At 41.9% G+C, this 17,653-nt stretch overlaps 1 protein-coding gene across 4 annotated transcripts in view; it reads right to left on the minus strand.

The window, feature by feature from the left end:
* The window catches only part of NKTR (natural killer cell triggering receptor), a 36,169-nt gene extending 23,383 nt beyond the window's left edge, over window positions 1–12,786 (minus strand). For 3 of the 4 annotated variants that reach the window (XM_062505877.1, XM_062505885.1, XM_062505868.1), the window contains exons 1-4: window positions 12,709–12,786; window positions 4,394–4,468; window positions 2,092–2,199; window positions 1,418–1,462 (exon numbers count right to left, since the gene is read on the minus strand). In XM_062505877.1, the coding sequence (XP_062361861.1) occupies window positions 1,418–1,462; window positions 2,092–2,199; window positions 4,394–4,468; window positions 12,709–12,766 (286 nt within the window). In that variant the 5' untranslated portion in view covers window positions 12,767–12,786. Of the gene's footprint in view, window positions 1–1,077; window positions 1,101–1,417; window positions 1,463–2,091; window positions 2,200–4,393; window positions 4,469–12,708 lie in introns of those variants that run through there. The other variant, XM_062505894.1, reaches the window with a different exon arrangement.
* Window positions 12,787–17,653: the final 4,867 nt, after the last annotated feature.

Raw genomic sequence — 17,653 nt, forward strand, 5'->3', positions numbered from 1 at the left:
CTGAATTGTTTAGGTAGGAACAAGGTTGGCTGAATTACTGACGTTCTAAAGCAAGAATTAACATACATGATACTGTTATTTACACTCCAGATGGAAAGATCAGGAGAAAAAGCTGTTTATTTCCCTGCTATGGCACACTAAAAGATGCCACCTCTCCACTCAAAACTGGAAGCCTCAAAGCATAGAAGGAAAAAAAAAAACAAAAAGCAAAAAACCCACACCTCTCTATACTGAATCTAAGTACAAAAAACATTAAGACTAAACTGAACATGCACTTTATATTGCAGTGAATCAAAGAGGAGTTCTGGTTGTACAGCAGAATATAAAAGCAGATCTTCTCAAGGTCATTTCCAAAGATAAAAAATATGAATTTGAATGTACAAAGCTATTAATTTTTAGCTCACGTATGAGAACACAATCCTGCATATTTAGCACTCACCATGAGAAACAAACCCTGAGTAACTTCTTAGTAAATGGATCTGCTGAAGACTTTCCTTGACTAAAAACTTCAATACCCCCACCCACATCAAACTATGACTCTTTTTAAGAGAAACTTGATTTCATGCATCTAACCAGAGCTACTTGCAACACACACAGAACCAGAGGCTGTAAATAGTCAGTCAGTCTTAACACTTGAATATCACAGCAACCATCTGGTTTTTTCAATAAATAATTGCACTTCTCTAAGTAAATAATTTATAAACTCACCATTTTCCTTCCAACAGATTTTTACAAGAGGTAATTGTACATTTATTTACCAATTCTTTGCAAGGAAAATGACTTGTGTAGCATATAAATAAAGTCAGAAATGAACCCTAAGCACACAAACCTTGAGTAGGGAAGAGGAGGAAAAGGGACATTAACAACAGAAGAAATCACTGTTTAGAGCTGGAATTATGTGGATTGTCTCTCAGAATAAGTCATTAACCCTCAGAAAGGTTAGACACAGAACTCTTCATTTCTCCAAGCAACACAGATATCCATCTACAAAGGGACTTAGCAGTTGTCTATGTATTTACTAGGGAGGGGACAAGGGAACAGAGTTTGAATTTGTGTTACTGAGCTTTTGTCTCTTACCTTTTCATTTTGCAAAAGACCACATTCTCTATAAACAAAAGAATATGTTGACAGTTTTAGGCAGGAAGATAGGAGTTTATTCATGAATAAAGTTGCCTAGCCTCCATGCTGAAAGTCATGTTTAACCAATTATGTTAGCCTTAATTAATTGTCAATTTAAGTTAAATATTAACAAAAAAATTATCTGAAAGTCATGCATATAAAAGGATTTCTCATGCAACATTAGTTTCATGCAAAAGGTGATCTATGAGTGGACCTGTTTTCATTAAGTACTTTGGGAATCAAGACTTGTTTATCTCAGAACTGAACAAAGAATCTGCAAAGATGTATTTGCTCTTACCTTTAAAATAGCCACCATAAATAGATTCACCTCCTTTTCCGTTACCTACACATTAAAAAGAAGCAATTAAAACTTTTTGTTTCATTTATATAAAAGCTGTGCATGACATTCCACCAGCACTTGACTCTCAAAATAGGCTATTCCCCCCCTCAGGCTCATTTGATCAGACCCAGGATTTCAGGACACGGTGAAAACAGACATTTTGGTAAGGACAGGTATTTCAGGAAAGGAACAAAAAATCCTGGGAAACTCCTTCTGGAGACTTTTAAAACATTTCTAGCTCATTCAGTGCTTTATTATTCATTTTAAACTTATTCAAACAGTTACACTCCTGTACCAACAGAACACCACCAGTGTTGTCTCTACTGCAGACACACGAAAAGCAGTTAAGACTAGAGTTTGGATTTGAATTGTTTTAATAAGATGGAATATCATAAAAGCCTTCAGTGAAGGTTAACACACTTTCCTAAACTAATTTTACATCCGTTGAAACATTTTAGAACTTAAAAATTAACAATGAAATGGGTGATCTGTGCTATACTTCATAGCAAATGAAGTATTTTTATGGCACTGCAATACCTGCATGGTATTTTCTGAAGTTATATATTATGAACATATAAATGACAACATTACTGTTCCATTTAAAACTTTGCAGTTTTAAAAGCCCATTTTACCTTCGCTGAAGTCCCCACCCTGAATCATGAAGTTTTTAACCACACGATGGAATGTGGTGCCTTTGTAGCACAGCTTCTTTCCAGTTGTTTTGCCAATTCCTTTTTCACCTGCAAGAAGGTGAAAGAAAAAGAATCTACAGATTGTCACTGAACAAATTCCAAGGGTTTTCCCCTCCCTAGTTTTAATGGACATGGGAGCCGTAACTAAAAGATAACACAGTCCTACCTGATGCCTTTTCACCATCCAGAAGGAGGATCTTTACAAGGGGACTGAGGTGAAAATTAAGTTGTTTCTTAAAAAATTTCCTCCCCTCCTCAGGAAGGAGTGTGTAAATCTACTCAGGATAATTTATAAAAAAAATAATGGTGGCCTATCTGTTTTCTGTGGGCAGAGCTACATTCCTATGCAGGTAGCAGTACTCTTTTCAAACCACTCACACATCTGGATGTGCCAGATGATTCTCAGGAGAAAAGCCAGGAAAACAGGTTTCAACTCTGTATCAATGAGAGCCACACTTGGAAAAGTGGGACTGAACTACTCCAAGCTTCCACACCTTCACCAAATCCATGCACAGTGTCAGGCCACCCTTTAACACCAGCTGCAGATCAGGTGGACTGGTGATCTTTGAGTTAGTGGTCCCAGAACCTCAAGTTTCATTAGCACTTCTTCCAAAATTCAGAAGAGAAGCTGCCCTGGGCTTGTGGATGAGGTCCCAAGGACTGGCAGGGCTGAGGTCCTACATGGTTGGTTCATGAGGGATCTATATTAGTCAAGAGACAGTGGCTTGAGCCTCCCAGAAGGGGGGAGCTGGCAGAATGCAGCAATGAACAGGAAAAGGTTATAATAATACTACTATACACTGTGCAACAGTTAAAATCCCACACTATCCACATGTGCAGGAGCTGCTGTGTACTGAAACATGAAGCAACAGGATAAGTAACAGGAAAAATAACCCAATGTTCAGTTTTATCCCATCACTGGTCAGAGAATAGGTATCTGACACTAGGTTAGAGGACATTTCACCAAATATTCTGCACTCTCAGAAATGCAGGTACACTCATTGCTTCAGGGGACTGTTGGCCCTGGGTAATCTATTACTCTGCCACCCCAAATTAACAGCTCAATCATCCCAAATTTGCCATTCCAAGCCCATCACTGCCAGGATGGGGCAAAGGGCAGTTTAAGGCACAAAACTCACTCAGGGCATTGCTGTTTATTATGCTTCACTCATGGAATGCAACTTACTTACCTGGCTCTCCACACCCATAACCCCAACCCGGGCCTCCTCCTACCCCATTTTTGTTTTCCATGAGTTATGCAAGCAAAGCTATTTATTACAGGGAGGGACACACTGCTCCACAAAGCATGGCCCTCTTTGCTATAGCACTGAAAGCATCTCATCAAACACCACCATGGAATATCTGCCTGCATATTTGGTCATGTTTCAGGATGTCCCTCAGGGCTAAGGAAAATCCCCTTAGAGAATGGGATCCTGCATGGCACTTGAGATGGTGGCCAGAAGTCACAGTCCCTTTTCTTACTCCCCTTTAGGTACTGCCAGTACTTTCCCAGTCAGGTGAAAGACACAGCAGTTGTTAAGAGCTGCAGCAGCACCCTGAGCTCAGACACTTTGCCACAACCACCAGTACAATGCCTGTGAGCTCAGCTTCTCTTTTGTTTCAGGCCAAATACCAGCCTTGTTCCTCTTGCCCTAGACATGCACGAATTTTGTCTGGAAAAGAAAAATCATTGTCTTTGAGCCCCATCTACTTACACCCTTCTTGCCTAAGCAGCTCTTTTTCCATGCACTGCAAATCCCTTAGAAATGGGATGGCAGAAAAGCAGCTGCCCTGTTAACACCTGGGCTGGCAGCTCAATGTGATCCACTTGGAATCAGGTGCCAAGTGGTGCCCATTTGAGATCAGAAGGGGTTCAGCTCCTGACAAAGCACCACAGCAGACAGCCCGTGTTTAATCCATAGGTGGACAGCATCTGCAAGTCCAGCTGCTGGAATTTAAAAGCACGAGCCTTTCTGTCTGGGCAGAAAGGACCTTTCCAGGGGCCAAATCTACTTCTGGCAGCAATGCCAGAATCACCCTGTCCTCCTCCATCTGCCAAAAATACCCCAGCTTGATGATGGCTTTATGCAGATTATATAGTCCAGAATGGCACAGCACACCCTCTCCATCATAATTTACCTCCTCATGTAGGCACAGGCCTTGCACATGGCTGTGGTTTGTACTTGTACAAACAAATAATTATTGGAAACAACAATAAAAATCTGAAATATCAGCTACGTACCCGAGCACAAGCAAAGGAAGTTTTTACAAGTCTTCGGACAAATGTCTGAGAAGAGTTGAAACATAATTCGACCAACTAGAAAATAATTTAAAAAAAAAAATTAGACTTTTAGAGCTGTTTGGAATAAGAAAATCTGCATTAAGTCAATCTGTATGTTCTAAAAATGCAATTTTCTGAGAAAAGGCTATTTTATCAAGCAGAATAAGAAGACATCCTGAGTATGCAATGCATATAGCAAAACACACAGGAAGAAAGAAGTACATAATTGTTAAAAAAAAAAGACATTAAGATTATATAATTATATAATTCCATCCAATTCATCCAAAGTCCTCGAGATTCCACTGTGATTTGAACCTGGAAAGCCAAGCTGATTTACTAGAACAGTTTAATCATGTCAGATCTTTTCCATTTTGAAAATGATTTCCCATAAATACAGGTCCTCAGAGAGCTGGAACAATTCCCTCCCCAATTACTGTGTTTATACAAATACATTAATAATCACATTTCCACAGTTTTCCCTGTGATCATTACCTATAAAGTCCAACTGGCTTAGCTCCATATTGTGCTGAGGATTACAGCTGCATTGGCACTCTTGGCCTAAAATCCTTTAGTTTAAAAAAATCCAGATGAACCAAACAGGGGAGATGAAAGGCAGGCAGGACTAAAGCTCCACTTGCCAAGTACTACGAACCAAATGTTTTCTCTCTGCTATTGGTGGTAGTTGTGCTATGCACCCTCTAAATCTATTAAAATATTGCTGAAGTGTGGTTGACTGTAAAGAAAAGAAAACTGTTTTAAAAGTGGTTTATATTTTCTATTTTATTTTAAAAGATACTGAGATGTATAGTATAAAAAAACCCACAACAAACTGGTCCCAAATGTACGAAACCTTTGAAAAATGCATAATTAATAAAGAAAAAATTGGCATGTCTGCAGGTTGCAAAATAATCCATAGAAGCCACACTGTTGGGCAGAACAACAAGGAGACAAATAATAATTTGTCAATGAGCAGTACACTCTAGTGGTGCACACTGGTAAGACTTCATCATTTGAAAAAGGAACTACTCCAGGAATAACTTCTTTCCTTTAAAGAAGATTTTAAAAAAACTTCAAATGTATTTCATTCAATATTTAGTCACCAAAAAAAAAAAAAAATTGAGAGGCTCCTAAGAAACTGCATTCAATTTTAAGGCTCTGTCCAAATATGTACAATTATAAGATGGTGAATAGCTGGTTCAGAAAGGAAGAAATAAAATGATAGCAGCAGTATTTGATAATCTTAGATAAAAATTCAAGATGCCTTGAGCTGCTGAAAGGTTTGTATCTCATCAGCTGCAGTAAGAATGTTCTCTAATCATTCATCTCTACAGTAGGAAAATCCAAAGGAAATGGGTAGGGAGAGGGTCCAAAGAATGAAGAAATAGAGAATATCCAAAGATCCCCCATCAAACAGCAGTTCTGTAACCACCACAATGACAGGATGGCTATCTGCAAACAAAGAAACCATTCTAAATTGTGAGGACTGAGGATTCCCTACAAGGAACACAACAGAGAAGACAGTTTAGTAGAAGAGTTATCAATTTTCACTATAGCCCAGGAATTCAGGAGAACACAAATCCCATTCTTCTGCTGCAAAAGCACCCAAGTGAACAGCGACTGAGTGCTTTAGAGAGCCACACCCAGATATCAGAGACTCATGGAACAGAATCCCAGACTGGTTTGATTTGGATGGGACTTCAAAGCCCATCCAGTTCCAGCTCCACGGCTGTGGGCAGGGACACCTTCCACTGGCCCAGGCTGCTCCAAGACCTGTCCAGCCTGGCCTTGGACACTTCCAGGGATCCAGGGGCAGCCACAGCTACTCTGGGCACCATGTGCCAGGGCCCCAGCACCCTCACAGGGAGGAATTTCTACCTAATATCTCATATAAACCCATCCTCTTTCAGTTTAACAGCACTCCTTGTCCCATTGCTCCATGCCCATGTGAGACCCTCTCCAGCTCTCCTGGGGCCCCTCTAGGCCCTGCAAGAGACTCTAAGCTCTCCCTGGAGCCTTCTCTTCTCCAGGCTGAACAGCCCTAGCTCTCTGTCTCTGCAGAAGATTCCTGCATTCCCTGTGTGAAATAACACACAACGCTTTCCAGGGAAAAAGCTGTCACTACCCCCATTCTGCTCTCCAGCCCAGCTGCTGCTTCTCCAAGGTGCCAGCTACCAAGTAACTGAGGGCTGTTGGTCCCTGCAGGCTCCAGAAGGGACTTTTACCCTGAGGCATAAACTATAGAAGGATTTTGGTTGCAAGTCCTGCTTACAAACCCACCACATTTAGCACCTGAAGCAGCAGACACCACCACTGTGGTGTTCCACTGAAGAACTCTCTGATGTTCTTGCAGATGACAAGATGGAAAGAGACATTCATAACTGAGGTATCAGTTTTAGCAGTATTTTTCAGCAGTGCATTTCAGTCAATAACAAAGTCTGCCAGGTGCTCATAAAATCACAGAATCATTCCTGCTGGAAAGGACCTGAAATCATCCAGTTCCTTCCACTAGATCAGGTTACTCCATGCCCCATCCAGCCTGGTCTTTTAATGCCCTTTCATCCTACACATTGTAATGCACATATATCCAACATCCAAAGATGACAGATCCGGTTGATAAGATAAGGGCTGTCTCCTCCATAAAACCTGGAGCACTGCTTACCCAGCTCCATCCAGCCACAGAAAACGCTGCTGTCTGCTCCTGAAACACAAACCACACACTGTGCATCCATCTGCTGGGTTACTGTCTGCATTTTACTGCAACTGCATGAATACCATTATCACTGAAAGGTTGTATTTTCCACTGACAAACAGGCAATGAAATGTGCCAGAGAAAGATCAAACCCATTTTCACACCTTGGTCAAAGATGCATGAAGAACGGGTGCTAATAAAAAAATTGACAGAAGTATGTATGATTGGCACCTATAAATCTTTCTCTTGCCTCATCCCTCACAAAAAAGGAAAAAAAATCTCATTTTAAACTTGGAGCTGAGGTATATGCTGATATAACACAGATTAAAAAAGGATTTGAGATGCTACTTATTTCCCCAGATTTAGACACCTCTTCCCTGAAATGATCCACCTTCATTGCAGACAATTTCCAACGCTTTCTTCAGCTTCATTTCCCCCATGCAAAGGTTAAGTGATCTGATGAGGGAAGAGGCTTTCTGTGACTAACCATAATATTTGCACAGTAAATTAAAATAAACAAACAAAAAGCTAAGAAGAGCCAGTCAAGCAGGCAAAAGCTGCTCACAAACCTACCCAGAATCTTCAGTTGGCTTTAAGCAAGAAATGAGCCTGCACAGACAAATCAATTCCAGGCTAAAGTAAAAAATGCTGGGATTACCTTTGCCTATTATTTATGAAACTTGATAAAGTATTATTTGTAAGCAGACTCTGAACTATTTTTTTTTTAAATCAGAGTAAATGGTGAAAGAAATATGTACATTACATACAGCAAGTCTATATATATTACATACTGCATGCCCATATAAAATCTAAGCTGTTTGGAAATTTAATAAAGTGCTCCCTGCAGCTAATGAGCTGCACCGACTAGAGAAGCCAGAAGGCAAAATGACCAAAAATAATCCAATCTCAGAACTAAAAGATGACATTTTTTTCTTTTGTTTTTGAACTCCTTAACAGTTTTCCATCTGAGGAAGAACAAGTACTCGATTCAAATTACATGGTAAAAACTTTAATAAACATTGATTTCAAATGTTAGTGTTTCAAAGGTAAAACCTCCAATTTAGCTGCTTAACTTTTTGAAAAAAAACCTTGGGAGCCAAACATACATTGTTTCAAGTTATCTTCCAAGTAAGGTGAACTGTTTTACTAGATTTTATTATGCTGGACCACACAGGTACCACACAGCTGCACACTCCCAAAACAAATCTGGTTTTTCAAAACTGTAGCTACTGGATTTTAACTTTTCTCAATTTCTTAGAGTAAACCAAACGTGAGATACTTTTCCCAGCCTATCAGCAGGAATATCCTGCTGAAGGAGAAAGCAGGGATTACAACCAGTGAGACAATGATGCACAGCCCAGGATGGCTGCCAAGGGCCCATAGGCTCAGACAGATTTGCATACAAGTTTAAATAACAACTCACTAAAAGGACCCTATTTGAATTTCATTAATTTGTTTATCCCTACATCTGTGAACGCTAAGGCATATGAATTTAAAAACAAAAAAAAAATAAAAACAACTCCTTCAAAGTAGAAATGTGGCTTCAGTTTTCAAGGAAATCAAACCTTAGCGTGGAACAAGAATAGATTTTATTTAAAATACGAGTTTGAAGAATGGATGCCCCAGTTCCCCTGAGCAGTGATGTGTAGCCCTGACACATTAACACTTTGTTAACACCTCCGTGCCCCACCTGCACTCTTTGCAAGGAAAACCTCCATAAACTTCTCTCCCCAGCCCTCTAAGCCCATCCTTCCAGAAACAGCACCTGAAGTTCCCCCCATTTCCTTCTTCCGCGGTCTCCACAAAACCAAACTTATTTCAGTCCTGCACACACCAAACATTCCCTGGGATCGGTTTCCCAGGGATATGGAAGTGAGAGGCAGCACTTGGCCTCCCCCTGGCAGAAGAGGCTGAGCAGTTTTTCTTTCATTTACTGATCCAACTTGTTCCAGACTTCAAGGTGAGACTTCAGGGTACTTCATCCTGCACTGACAACCACTCCACATGATTACTCTGAATAAAATTTTTATTGAATCAATTCCTTTCAAATCTCCTTCTTACCACCCCTGTGAGGGGTTTTCTCCATATGGGATCCCCCTTGGCTCCTGCTGCCCCACACACACAGTGGTTGCCCATGGGCTCATGGACACCCAAAGTTCTGAGCTCTATTTTCTGCCAATATATAACTTTTTCCCTTCTAAAGACTAAAAGTTAATGTGGAGCCAGTTGAGAACACTTTCTGTCTTTAGGAAAGGTAACAAGGCATCACTGGGTCTATTACTGGAGACACAACGGTGTGACTATTGCAGGGGAGCTCATTTCACATAAATTCACAGCAGCTGAAATCCCAAAATACCCCAAACTTCGGGCTAAAGCCACTAGGAAGAGAGAAGTAGGGGAAGACCAGACTGGCTGTTATGAGAAGGGACACACCCCTTCTCATATGAATGAAAGAAACTGAAGTGGAACAAAGCAATGTGCCACGGGTCAAACAGTAACAGAAGACAGGAGGGGAAAAGAAAAAAAAAAAAAAAGAAAAGAGAAATTATTCTATGAATAAGAATGAAACAAAGCAAAACTGAGTACATTTACCAAACCTTATGACGGATGAAGCTACTCAGGGAGTGGGGTGGGGAGGGGAGAAGTGGAAAAAAGATCTTGGATGGCCACAGGAACTGCTAGAGCAGCCAACTGCATCTGTGACATCCTAGTGGGACATCTGTTCCAATTACCACAGTACCTGAAAGGCTGCAGCTTCACAAGGATTTTGCCTTACAGAGTAAAGACAGAATTATTTAAATAGGCATCTGCTGCCATCCCAAAATTCTTGGAATACTGTAAAAAGCCTGAGTTATCCTGAGTGCACACTCTATGTCCCCAAATCCACTGGTGAGAGCCCAAAAGAACGGAGAAGCACTGTTTGTGCCAGTATCAAAATAAATGCTTCTTCCTGATTTGTTTTCCATTTGCCCTTTAAAAATCATGAGCCACAACCTGCATTCATTTAAAAAAAAAAAAAAAAAAAGCTTAACAGGCAACTTATTTAAAAGCAGACTAAATTTAGTTTTAAAAAACACCAAGCCAACAAAGTTTGCCCCACTGCAAGAGGCAAGTACAAACTGGCACCGAGTTTTATCCCAGATTCTGTAGCTGCAATAAAATATGGACACAAAGCTGTAATAAAGCTTCTGGAAGCACAGCCAAAGCACAGATATTCGCTCATGTATTTTCCAAGGATCTCATTAGAGTAAAACTGACCTGGCTTTTAATTGCTACAGGTATCCTGGCACACCCTGGGCAAGCAAAGCCTGCAAGGGGAGAGCCAAGATTTGGCAGCTGCGTGGGGGCAATGCTTTTGGACTCACAGCAACCTACAGTGTGAAAAATGACACAGTTTTGTGTTCTGCAGGCAAAAAGATGCTTCCAGTGCTGCAAGAGGCACATCCCCTTCTCTCTGCATTTTGTGGGGATGTTGCTTCAGCTTTTCAGTGCACACAAGGTGGGGGCAAGGCCTTTTTTCTTGGCTAGCAACAAAATGCAGGGCTGTTCTGCTCCCCACTTCTCCCTACATCTCCTAAAATTGAATAAACGTATCAGCTTATTTATTGATGTCAAAATAAGTAAAATGTTCACTTGGAAATCTGCTGGCAGCTTAGAAGTTAAAATTAATACCTGACTAGTGCTAGCAGGAGAGACCATCTCTCAGAATTAGTGCTTGGTGTCATCTGGAAGCACTGATTTACCACTTGATTCAGCTTTTGAAGGTCATCTTAAAGCTAAGAGAGCAACGTTTAAGCTTTTTAACTGTATCCTCAAATCCTGAGACAGAGTTGCACAGTGAATTTATAAACAGGCATCAGAATAAAGCAGCATGACCAGACAGCACACAAGCCCCAACACCAATTTTACAAACTGGCATTTTTCCTGTAAAAACCCAAGCCATGAGTCAGGTGCAATGAAACCAGCAGGGCTCCAAGTTTGACGTGCAGCTGGGAGATTCCTGTTACTTTCAAGAGAAAATAAATGCAGACAGACACAGACAGAGCCAAAGCCCTGGGTCTGCTCCAGGAAACCCAAGCTCTGCACCACCAAGAACACCAACACTGCAATTCCTCCCTGACAGCTCTATCAGTCACCAAACCCAAATAGGTTTGGGGGGAAAACGAGGTAATCCACTTTCACTCAAGATGCATAGCTCAAGGCTGAGGAGGGGACAAGGCAGGAGGAGAGCTTATGAAATGGGAGCAGCAACCTGTGCAGGGAGAGCAGAGAAAACAGTACAGGGAGAGACCCTTCAGATGGAGTCAGAACAAAAAAAAAAACAAAACAAAACAAAAAAAAAAGCACACTAAACCTAAAAAGATTAACAGCAAATGAGATTGAGAATGAATTGTCTTTGCTCTAAATCAATCCCATTAAGCTACCATTCCTAAGTGGAAACCCACCCAACCTGAAGCAGTTTTAGTTGTCTTAATTTGTAGTAAATTCCACCCAAAATTAAAGACATGGAACATGTTAAAACTCCATTTACATCATCACTTATCTCCTTAGAAGTAATCAGAAAACACAGTGTCAATCAAAATAACTCAGAGAGGAGTTACAACAGCAACAGATTTATAGATACACCCTATCAGGTCTCTGAAGTTAGAAAAGCACCTCTCTTCTGAAACTGTGGTGAAAATAAAACGCTGAAAGGGTTTCAGTTGCATCTGAATGAGGTTGAAATTTGGAATATCTGAAACATAAGCTCTTAATTCAAAGGTTTTCAGAAAAACATTGAAGCAGAAAATGAAAGTGAAAGCGTAATGAAGCCACCACATACATTCATTTTTCCAGAGACAAGTGGTAGCAAGATAAAGCACGGAGTATGTGTCAGACAACGAATATGCATTGATAAATGTGTTTGAAGAGATGAGTGAGAAAATCTCCACTCCCATCTTTACAGAGAGGGGGGAAAACACAAGAGGGAACCAAGCTGCTGTTCAGCATTAAAACTCACAGCCTACCGCCTCTGGGCATTACACTTGTATAGGGAAAATATGGGTTAAAAGATGGGTTTATTTTAATTACTGTTGTTTTTGTTTTTTTTTTTTTAACAGGTCAGCTCATGAGGTGTTCTGTGTTTCTATGACTGAATATCCAATTCTTCCTTTACGTTCAGAAGACGCATTTTGAGCAGGACAAGATTTAGCCCAGATTGGGAACCCCTAAATTCCTTCCCAGTTTTAACTACTGTATGATTAAAAATACTTATAGGAGTAAATACCCAGTTTCCTCACAGCCTGCACCGAATTTCCACAGTTTATAGAAGTGGCATAACAAAACTATAACAGAAAAGGTATTAATACATCACCAGCTTTTTCCCTGCAGAACAGCGTTTATCAGCCCTGCCGAACCTTTACGTTCACGTGTGCAAATAAAAATCGATCTCAAGGGAGAACGAGGAGCATCCAGAACCCCAGAAAACATCCTAAGTTATTAAAAAGTAACTCAGAAATAACGCATCGATGGCCAAACTCGCTGCTAGCGGCTTGGGCCCATCATGCAGGTAAAAAACGCGATTTAAATGCCCCAAACACAGCCTTACCTGGCTCCCTGTTGATCTCTATCTCGAAGAAGCACTGGGGCCGGTCCTGCACCCCCATGGCCGCCCCTCGGCCTCGCCACCTGGACACAAAGCAGAGAAGGAGCCCCCGCGGTCCCTCCCTCCCTCCGTCCGTCCCTCCCTCCTCACCCAGGGGTTCAATTACAGCGGGGCGGCTCCGCCTCAGCCCCGAGCCCGGCGGCGGGGGAAACTCGCTCTGAGGGGAAGCGGTTCCTGCCGCCAGCACGAAACCGAGCTCGGCGCCGTCAGCGCGGCCCATCCCCTTCCTTCCAGCCGCTTCCCCGTACCTCCCCATGGCTCCCTTCCCTTCCCTTCCTGTCCCTCGGGGTTTTACCTGGCGGCTCCAGCGCTTTGTCCCCTCACGGCGCGCCCCCCTCAGCCCCCGCTTTCCCCCTCCCGCCCCGCCGCCAGGCGGCGCCGCCGCCCCCGGCCGCCATTACCCGCCCGGCCCCAATGGCCGCGCCAGGCCACGCCCCCAATGGCCGCGCCAGGCCACGCCCCCTGCCCGCCCTGCCCCGCGCCTTCCCGCCCTCTGCGTGAGGGGGGTCAGCTCGGCCGTGCCGCCTTTAAAATGATGGATGCTTAAGTAATTATAATAATTATAATAACGACAATAATAATAATAGCGGTGTGAAAAATAAATGCGACTCTTAGCTCATGCTTTGCCTGGATGCGGAGGAAGGGGAGTGGAAGGGGGCTCCGCTCCCTCCTAGACATGGCGTGAGCGAGGTTCGCCGTTGCCGCGTTTCAAATGACGAATGTTTTAAAATTAATAAAAAAAAAAAAAATCCAACTCTTAACTCGTGCTTTGCTCCCGTGGGAAGTGTAATTGCCTGTAAGTGGTAGGCTGTGAGTTTTAATCCTGGAAATAGCGGCTCGATTCCCTCTGGTGTTTTCCCGTCTCTGTAAAAATGGGAGTGAAAATTTGCTTGCCCACCTCTGAACGCGGCTCGAGGAGCAGAAAGAGGCTTCACAGAATACATAATGAGAATAAATAGCATTATAAATAACCTTTGCAGACTAAACATAGTGAATAAGTAGCAGAATAAATAACCTTTACAGAATAAATAACCCCCGTGGTGGAGGTATCTCACTGCCCTGACCCCTCACCCTTACGGCCTTGCTGAGGGAACCCACCAGTTCCTTCACCCCTTTAATTTAACCTGTCTAAGACAACTCTCCATGCAAGAAAAGTATTTATGTGAGTATAAATAAGCCCTCAGAAGATTATGGATGGAAAATGTTCACTGCAATGTGTTCCTGGAGGAGAATGTGGCTACCAGCCCACGATCATCCTGCCCTTGCCTCAGCCTTGCCACGTCTTAGAAACTCAAATAAATTTAAACCAAATACATTTTAATGGTTGCCACAGGCCGTAGGTTATTTATTCTGCACTGGGGATTTTGGACCATGCTGGAGTGTGGAAATGGTAACGAGAAATTGAAGCGTCAAACTGCTTAGGAAGGAGCATTAAAACTGTAAATCCTCAGCCTAACACATCCTTCAGGCCAAGTTACTTCACACCAAGGATATCCAGAAGCTTAAAACAGCTTGTTTTATTAATTTAATTGATATAAATACTCTTGTAACAATACCTTTAGTAATTCCAGAAAGAAGTGTTGTTTCTTTCTAAGGAGGAAGGACACTCAGCCCTCAGCACTCAAAAAGCAAATTATTTCCAATGTTTCCCAGAAGTTGTACAAACCAGAACTCTGCAGTAATTTTACCTGGCAGCGGTGTCTGCAATTATGTCCTTGTCTGAGGAGAAATTCAGAGGTTTAAGATGAAAAAAAAACCCAAAAAAACCAAACCCTGCTGAGAATAAAGTAGCAATGCTGAAATCACAGGATGTTTTAGCAGTTGGGAATGCAGCAAAGTGGGATTGTTTTAGATGTAATTTATCTATAGTTTAATGGTTGCTGTCACAATAGTGTTTGAGGCTCTCTTGAAGTTTTAACAGCGAGATTCTGTCATTCTTTATTAGGTCTAATAGTACATGATTGTGCAAGGGGTCCCTCAGGAATCCTGTCACTGGAGCTGTCACGCTGGTTTGCTGGTCCTTGGAGGGATTCTTACAAGGGTAAGCTGTCAAAAAATGTGAAAAAAAAAAGTAGCAAGTCTGGTCCTCAATTATTTAGCTGTGAAATGCTCTTATGAAGTAGAAGGGTGTTATTTGCCTCACTTTTCCATGGTAGCTGAGAAACAAAGCTACTGAGAGGTTGAGTTGTAGGAGGTCTGCTGGAATTCCTTGTCAGGATTAAAATTTGAAAGCACATCTCCTTGATTTCCTTAGTGTTCAAGTAGATTATTAATTCCTTTTCACCTGCAGTTTCTTGCTTTTCTGTCCTCAAAACATGAACTTGCTAAAGGCAGATGAGCAAATAAATAAGCAGAAAGTGTCAAAAAAGACATGGAAATGTGCTGCTTGCTCTTGATGAAAATAGCAAAGATTGTGAGCAATGAAAAAAAAAATTATTTCAAGCCCTGATTATTTTAATAAAGAAGCAAGTAGGAAAGAAGTTCTGATCGCCTGGGAGATAAGCTCTTAAGTTCATGTCTAGGACTAGAGCTGATAAATATGCAGCTTGGTGGAAGAAAGAGATACCCAAAAGAAGAGTTTCCAAAGCACATCTGAGGCCGGTCTTTTGAAGGATGAAACACTGAGTTACAAATGAAGATTTTTTTTTTTCACTCGTGTTCCTCTCTGGGAGCTGCTGCAGATGCTGCTCTGGTCACATCCTGTGTCCATTGAAAGCAGTGACAAAGTCCCCTTTGATGGCAGTGATGGGTGTAGGCTGTGTGAGGGGGATCACCCTCAGCCTGGCTATGAATAATTGCTTCTGTGTCGTTCTAGTTTTTGGTAAGTCGTACATCTGTGAAGTTCCCTCTTTTTATAGGCTAAAATTTTCCTGGTTGTTGTCCAGTCCAAGACACAACTTTTGCACACCCCAAGATCAGTGGATCCAACTTTATCCTACCTCAAATCGACTTTAGAGATTTCTTGGTGGTACTGTTCATGCCTAAGAATGCACACTGACAAATCTTGGCTGGAAGCTGCATTCTTCCCTGAGACAGAGCCCTCTTGATGTGGAAGGTTGAAAAGTAGGAGGCTGCAAAGCTCCAGAGCCTGTGGGCACTTTGGGGTAAAACTGCTTGAACTGGGGCACAGACTTTAATTTCCAAAGAGTCATTGATTGCCTTAATAACTATTAGTTTCCATGTGGCCACGAAAGCTTGAACTAAGCAGCTTTTGTTTAAGTATTTTTAGAGGCTTTTCCTTATCTTTTTTTTTAATTTTATTTTTTATTTTGCAAGTTCCATGCATGGAACCTGAGACTGCAGTGGGAAACGAGCTTTTTCTTCTGAGCAACAAGTTGTTGGTAGAGGGCTGGGTGAAAAACCTCGGCTCTGCTCCTTGGTGCTGAGTATTTTCCTACCTAGTTTGTTACTCAAGGAGGAGAAGGAATTTCCCACAAAGCTTTTCATTATCTGGGTCATTTGGGTTTGGGGGCTGGTGCTCAGAATACTTTGGTGAAACAAATTCGTGGCTGTTCGTTCAAAATCTCACTCTTCACTGTCGCATGCAGATTCTGCTTCAGGAGGAATGCAAAGTGTTGACACCAGGAGAAGAACTGACTCAGAGTTGTTCTTGGGGGTCACTGAGGTTTTGAACATTGAAAGATAAAAAAAGAGCCAGAAAATTCTACATTTAAGTTTTAAAAAACATTGTTACTGAAGAACAGACGAGCACCTGGAGTGTTTTCTTCGGTCAGTCACTCTCAAGCCATTTCTTTGCTATTTGTTATTAAGAGTAAATATTGCAGTCTGGGATAACTGAAAAGGGGCTTTAATTATGCCAAGCCTTAGCGCTGAGCACACTGGAAATTAGAAGTGAAAGGCTGATAGGCAGTTTATCTGTTGAACAAATGGGAACAGCAAAAAGAGGCATCATAAAAAAAAATCCCCAGATCAGCATTTGAGCAAAGGGGAGGAAATAGCACATCTCAAGCAAAACTTTTATCCCTGGGCTTTTTCTGGGAAGCAGCACTGATGTGGGGACACACTTGGACAGGGCACAGGGGTATCTGTAACCTCAGACATCCAAACACTGCCTGTGGTTCTCATCACTCAGGCTTCCCTTTCCCCTGAGATTTCCTGTGAACCCACTTAATACCTGAACCACTGACACACTTCCTGAAGGATTACTGAGCATCCCCCCATCCTGCCCTGAAGCTTTAGGAGTGCTTCCATCCCTGGCATGAGTAGGTGGCCCCATCTGCTATCCAGGCAGTAAACAGAATTTGTTAATGACTGCCCCAGCGTGATAGAAATATCAGCAAGCCATTAATCCATTATGTGTGAATTGCTTAATGGGGTGGGGAGTATTCCTGTGCTTGTGGTTTCTTCAGGCCTTGAAATCTGCATTTCATCTGAGCTGCTTCAGGATGATCTCTGCCTCCACAACTTTCCTGTCTACCTACGTGCTTATTTGCTCCTCTGCCTGCATTAGTATGAGTTCTCCCCAAATAATTTTACAAAGACATATCAATTTTTAAAATATTCTTCTGTGTGTAGATAAAGGGGTTGATAATTTTACACTTCCTTAACTAATAAATACCTGATATGTGGGTCGGTGTCTTGTGAATGTCTCAAGATCACACTCGGTCTGATCCCAACCCCGAAGTGATGAATTATTTTTTTCCTTTACTTCAGGGTGTTATAATTCAAAATTACCAAAAAAAAAAAATTAAAAAAAGCGCCCCGATGTCTTGCTAGCACTCAAAACTATTCTTTATGCACAGGCAGAAGTGTATTACCTCTTATCAGACATGATTTACCCACTCAGTAACACTCAAACTAGGTCAGAACCAAGAGGTTCGTTTCTACAGCGTATAATTAACCAGTGAAACGTGGTGCCGTGGGAGAC

The sequence above is a fragment of the Cinclus cinclus genome, chromosome 1 (genome assembly GCF_963662255.1).
Source record: "Cinclus cinclus chromosome 1, bCinCin1.1, whole genome shotgun sequence".
Classification (NCBI taxonomy): domain Eukaryota; kingdom Metazoa; phylum Chordata; class Aves; order Passeriformes; family Cinclidae; genus Cinclus; species Cinclus cinclus.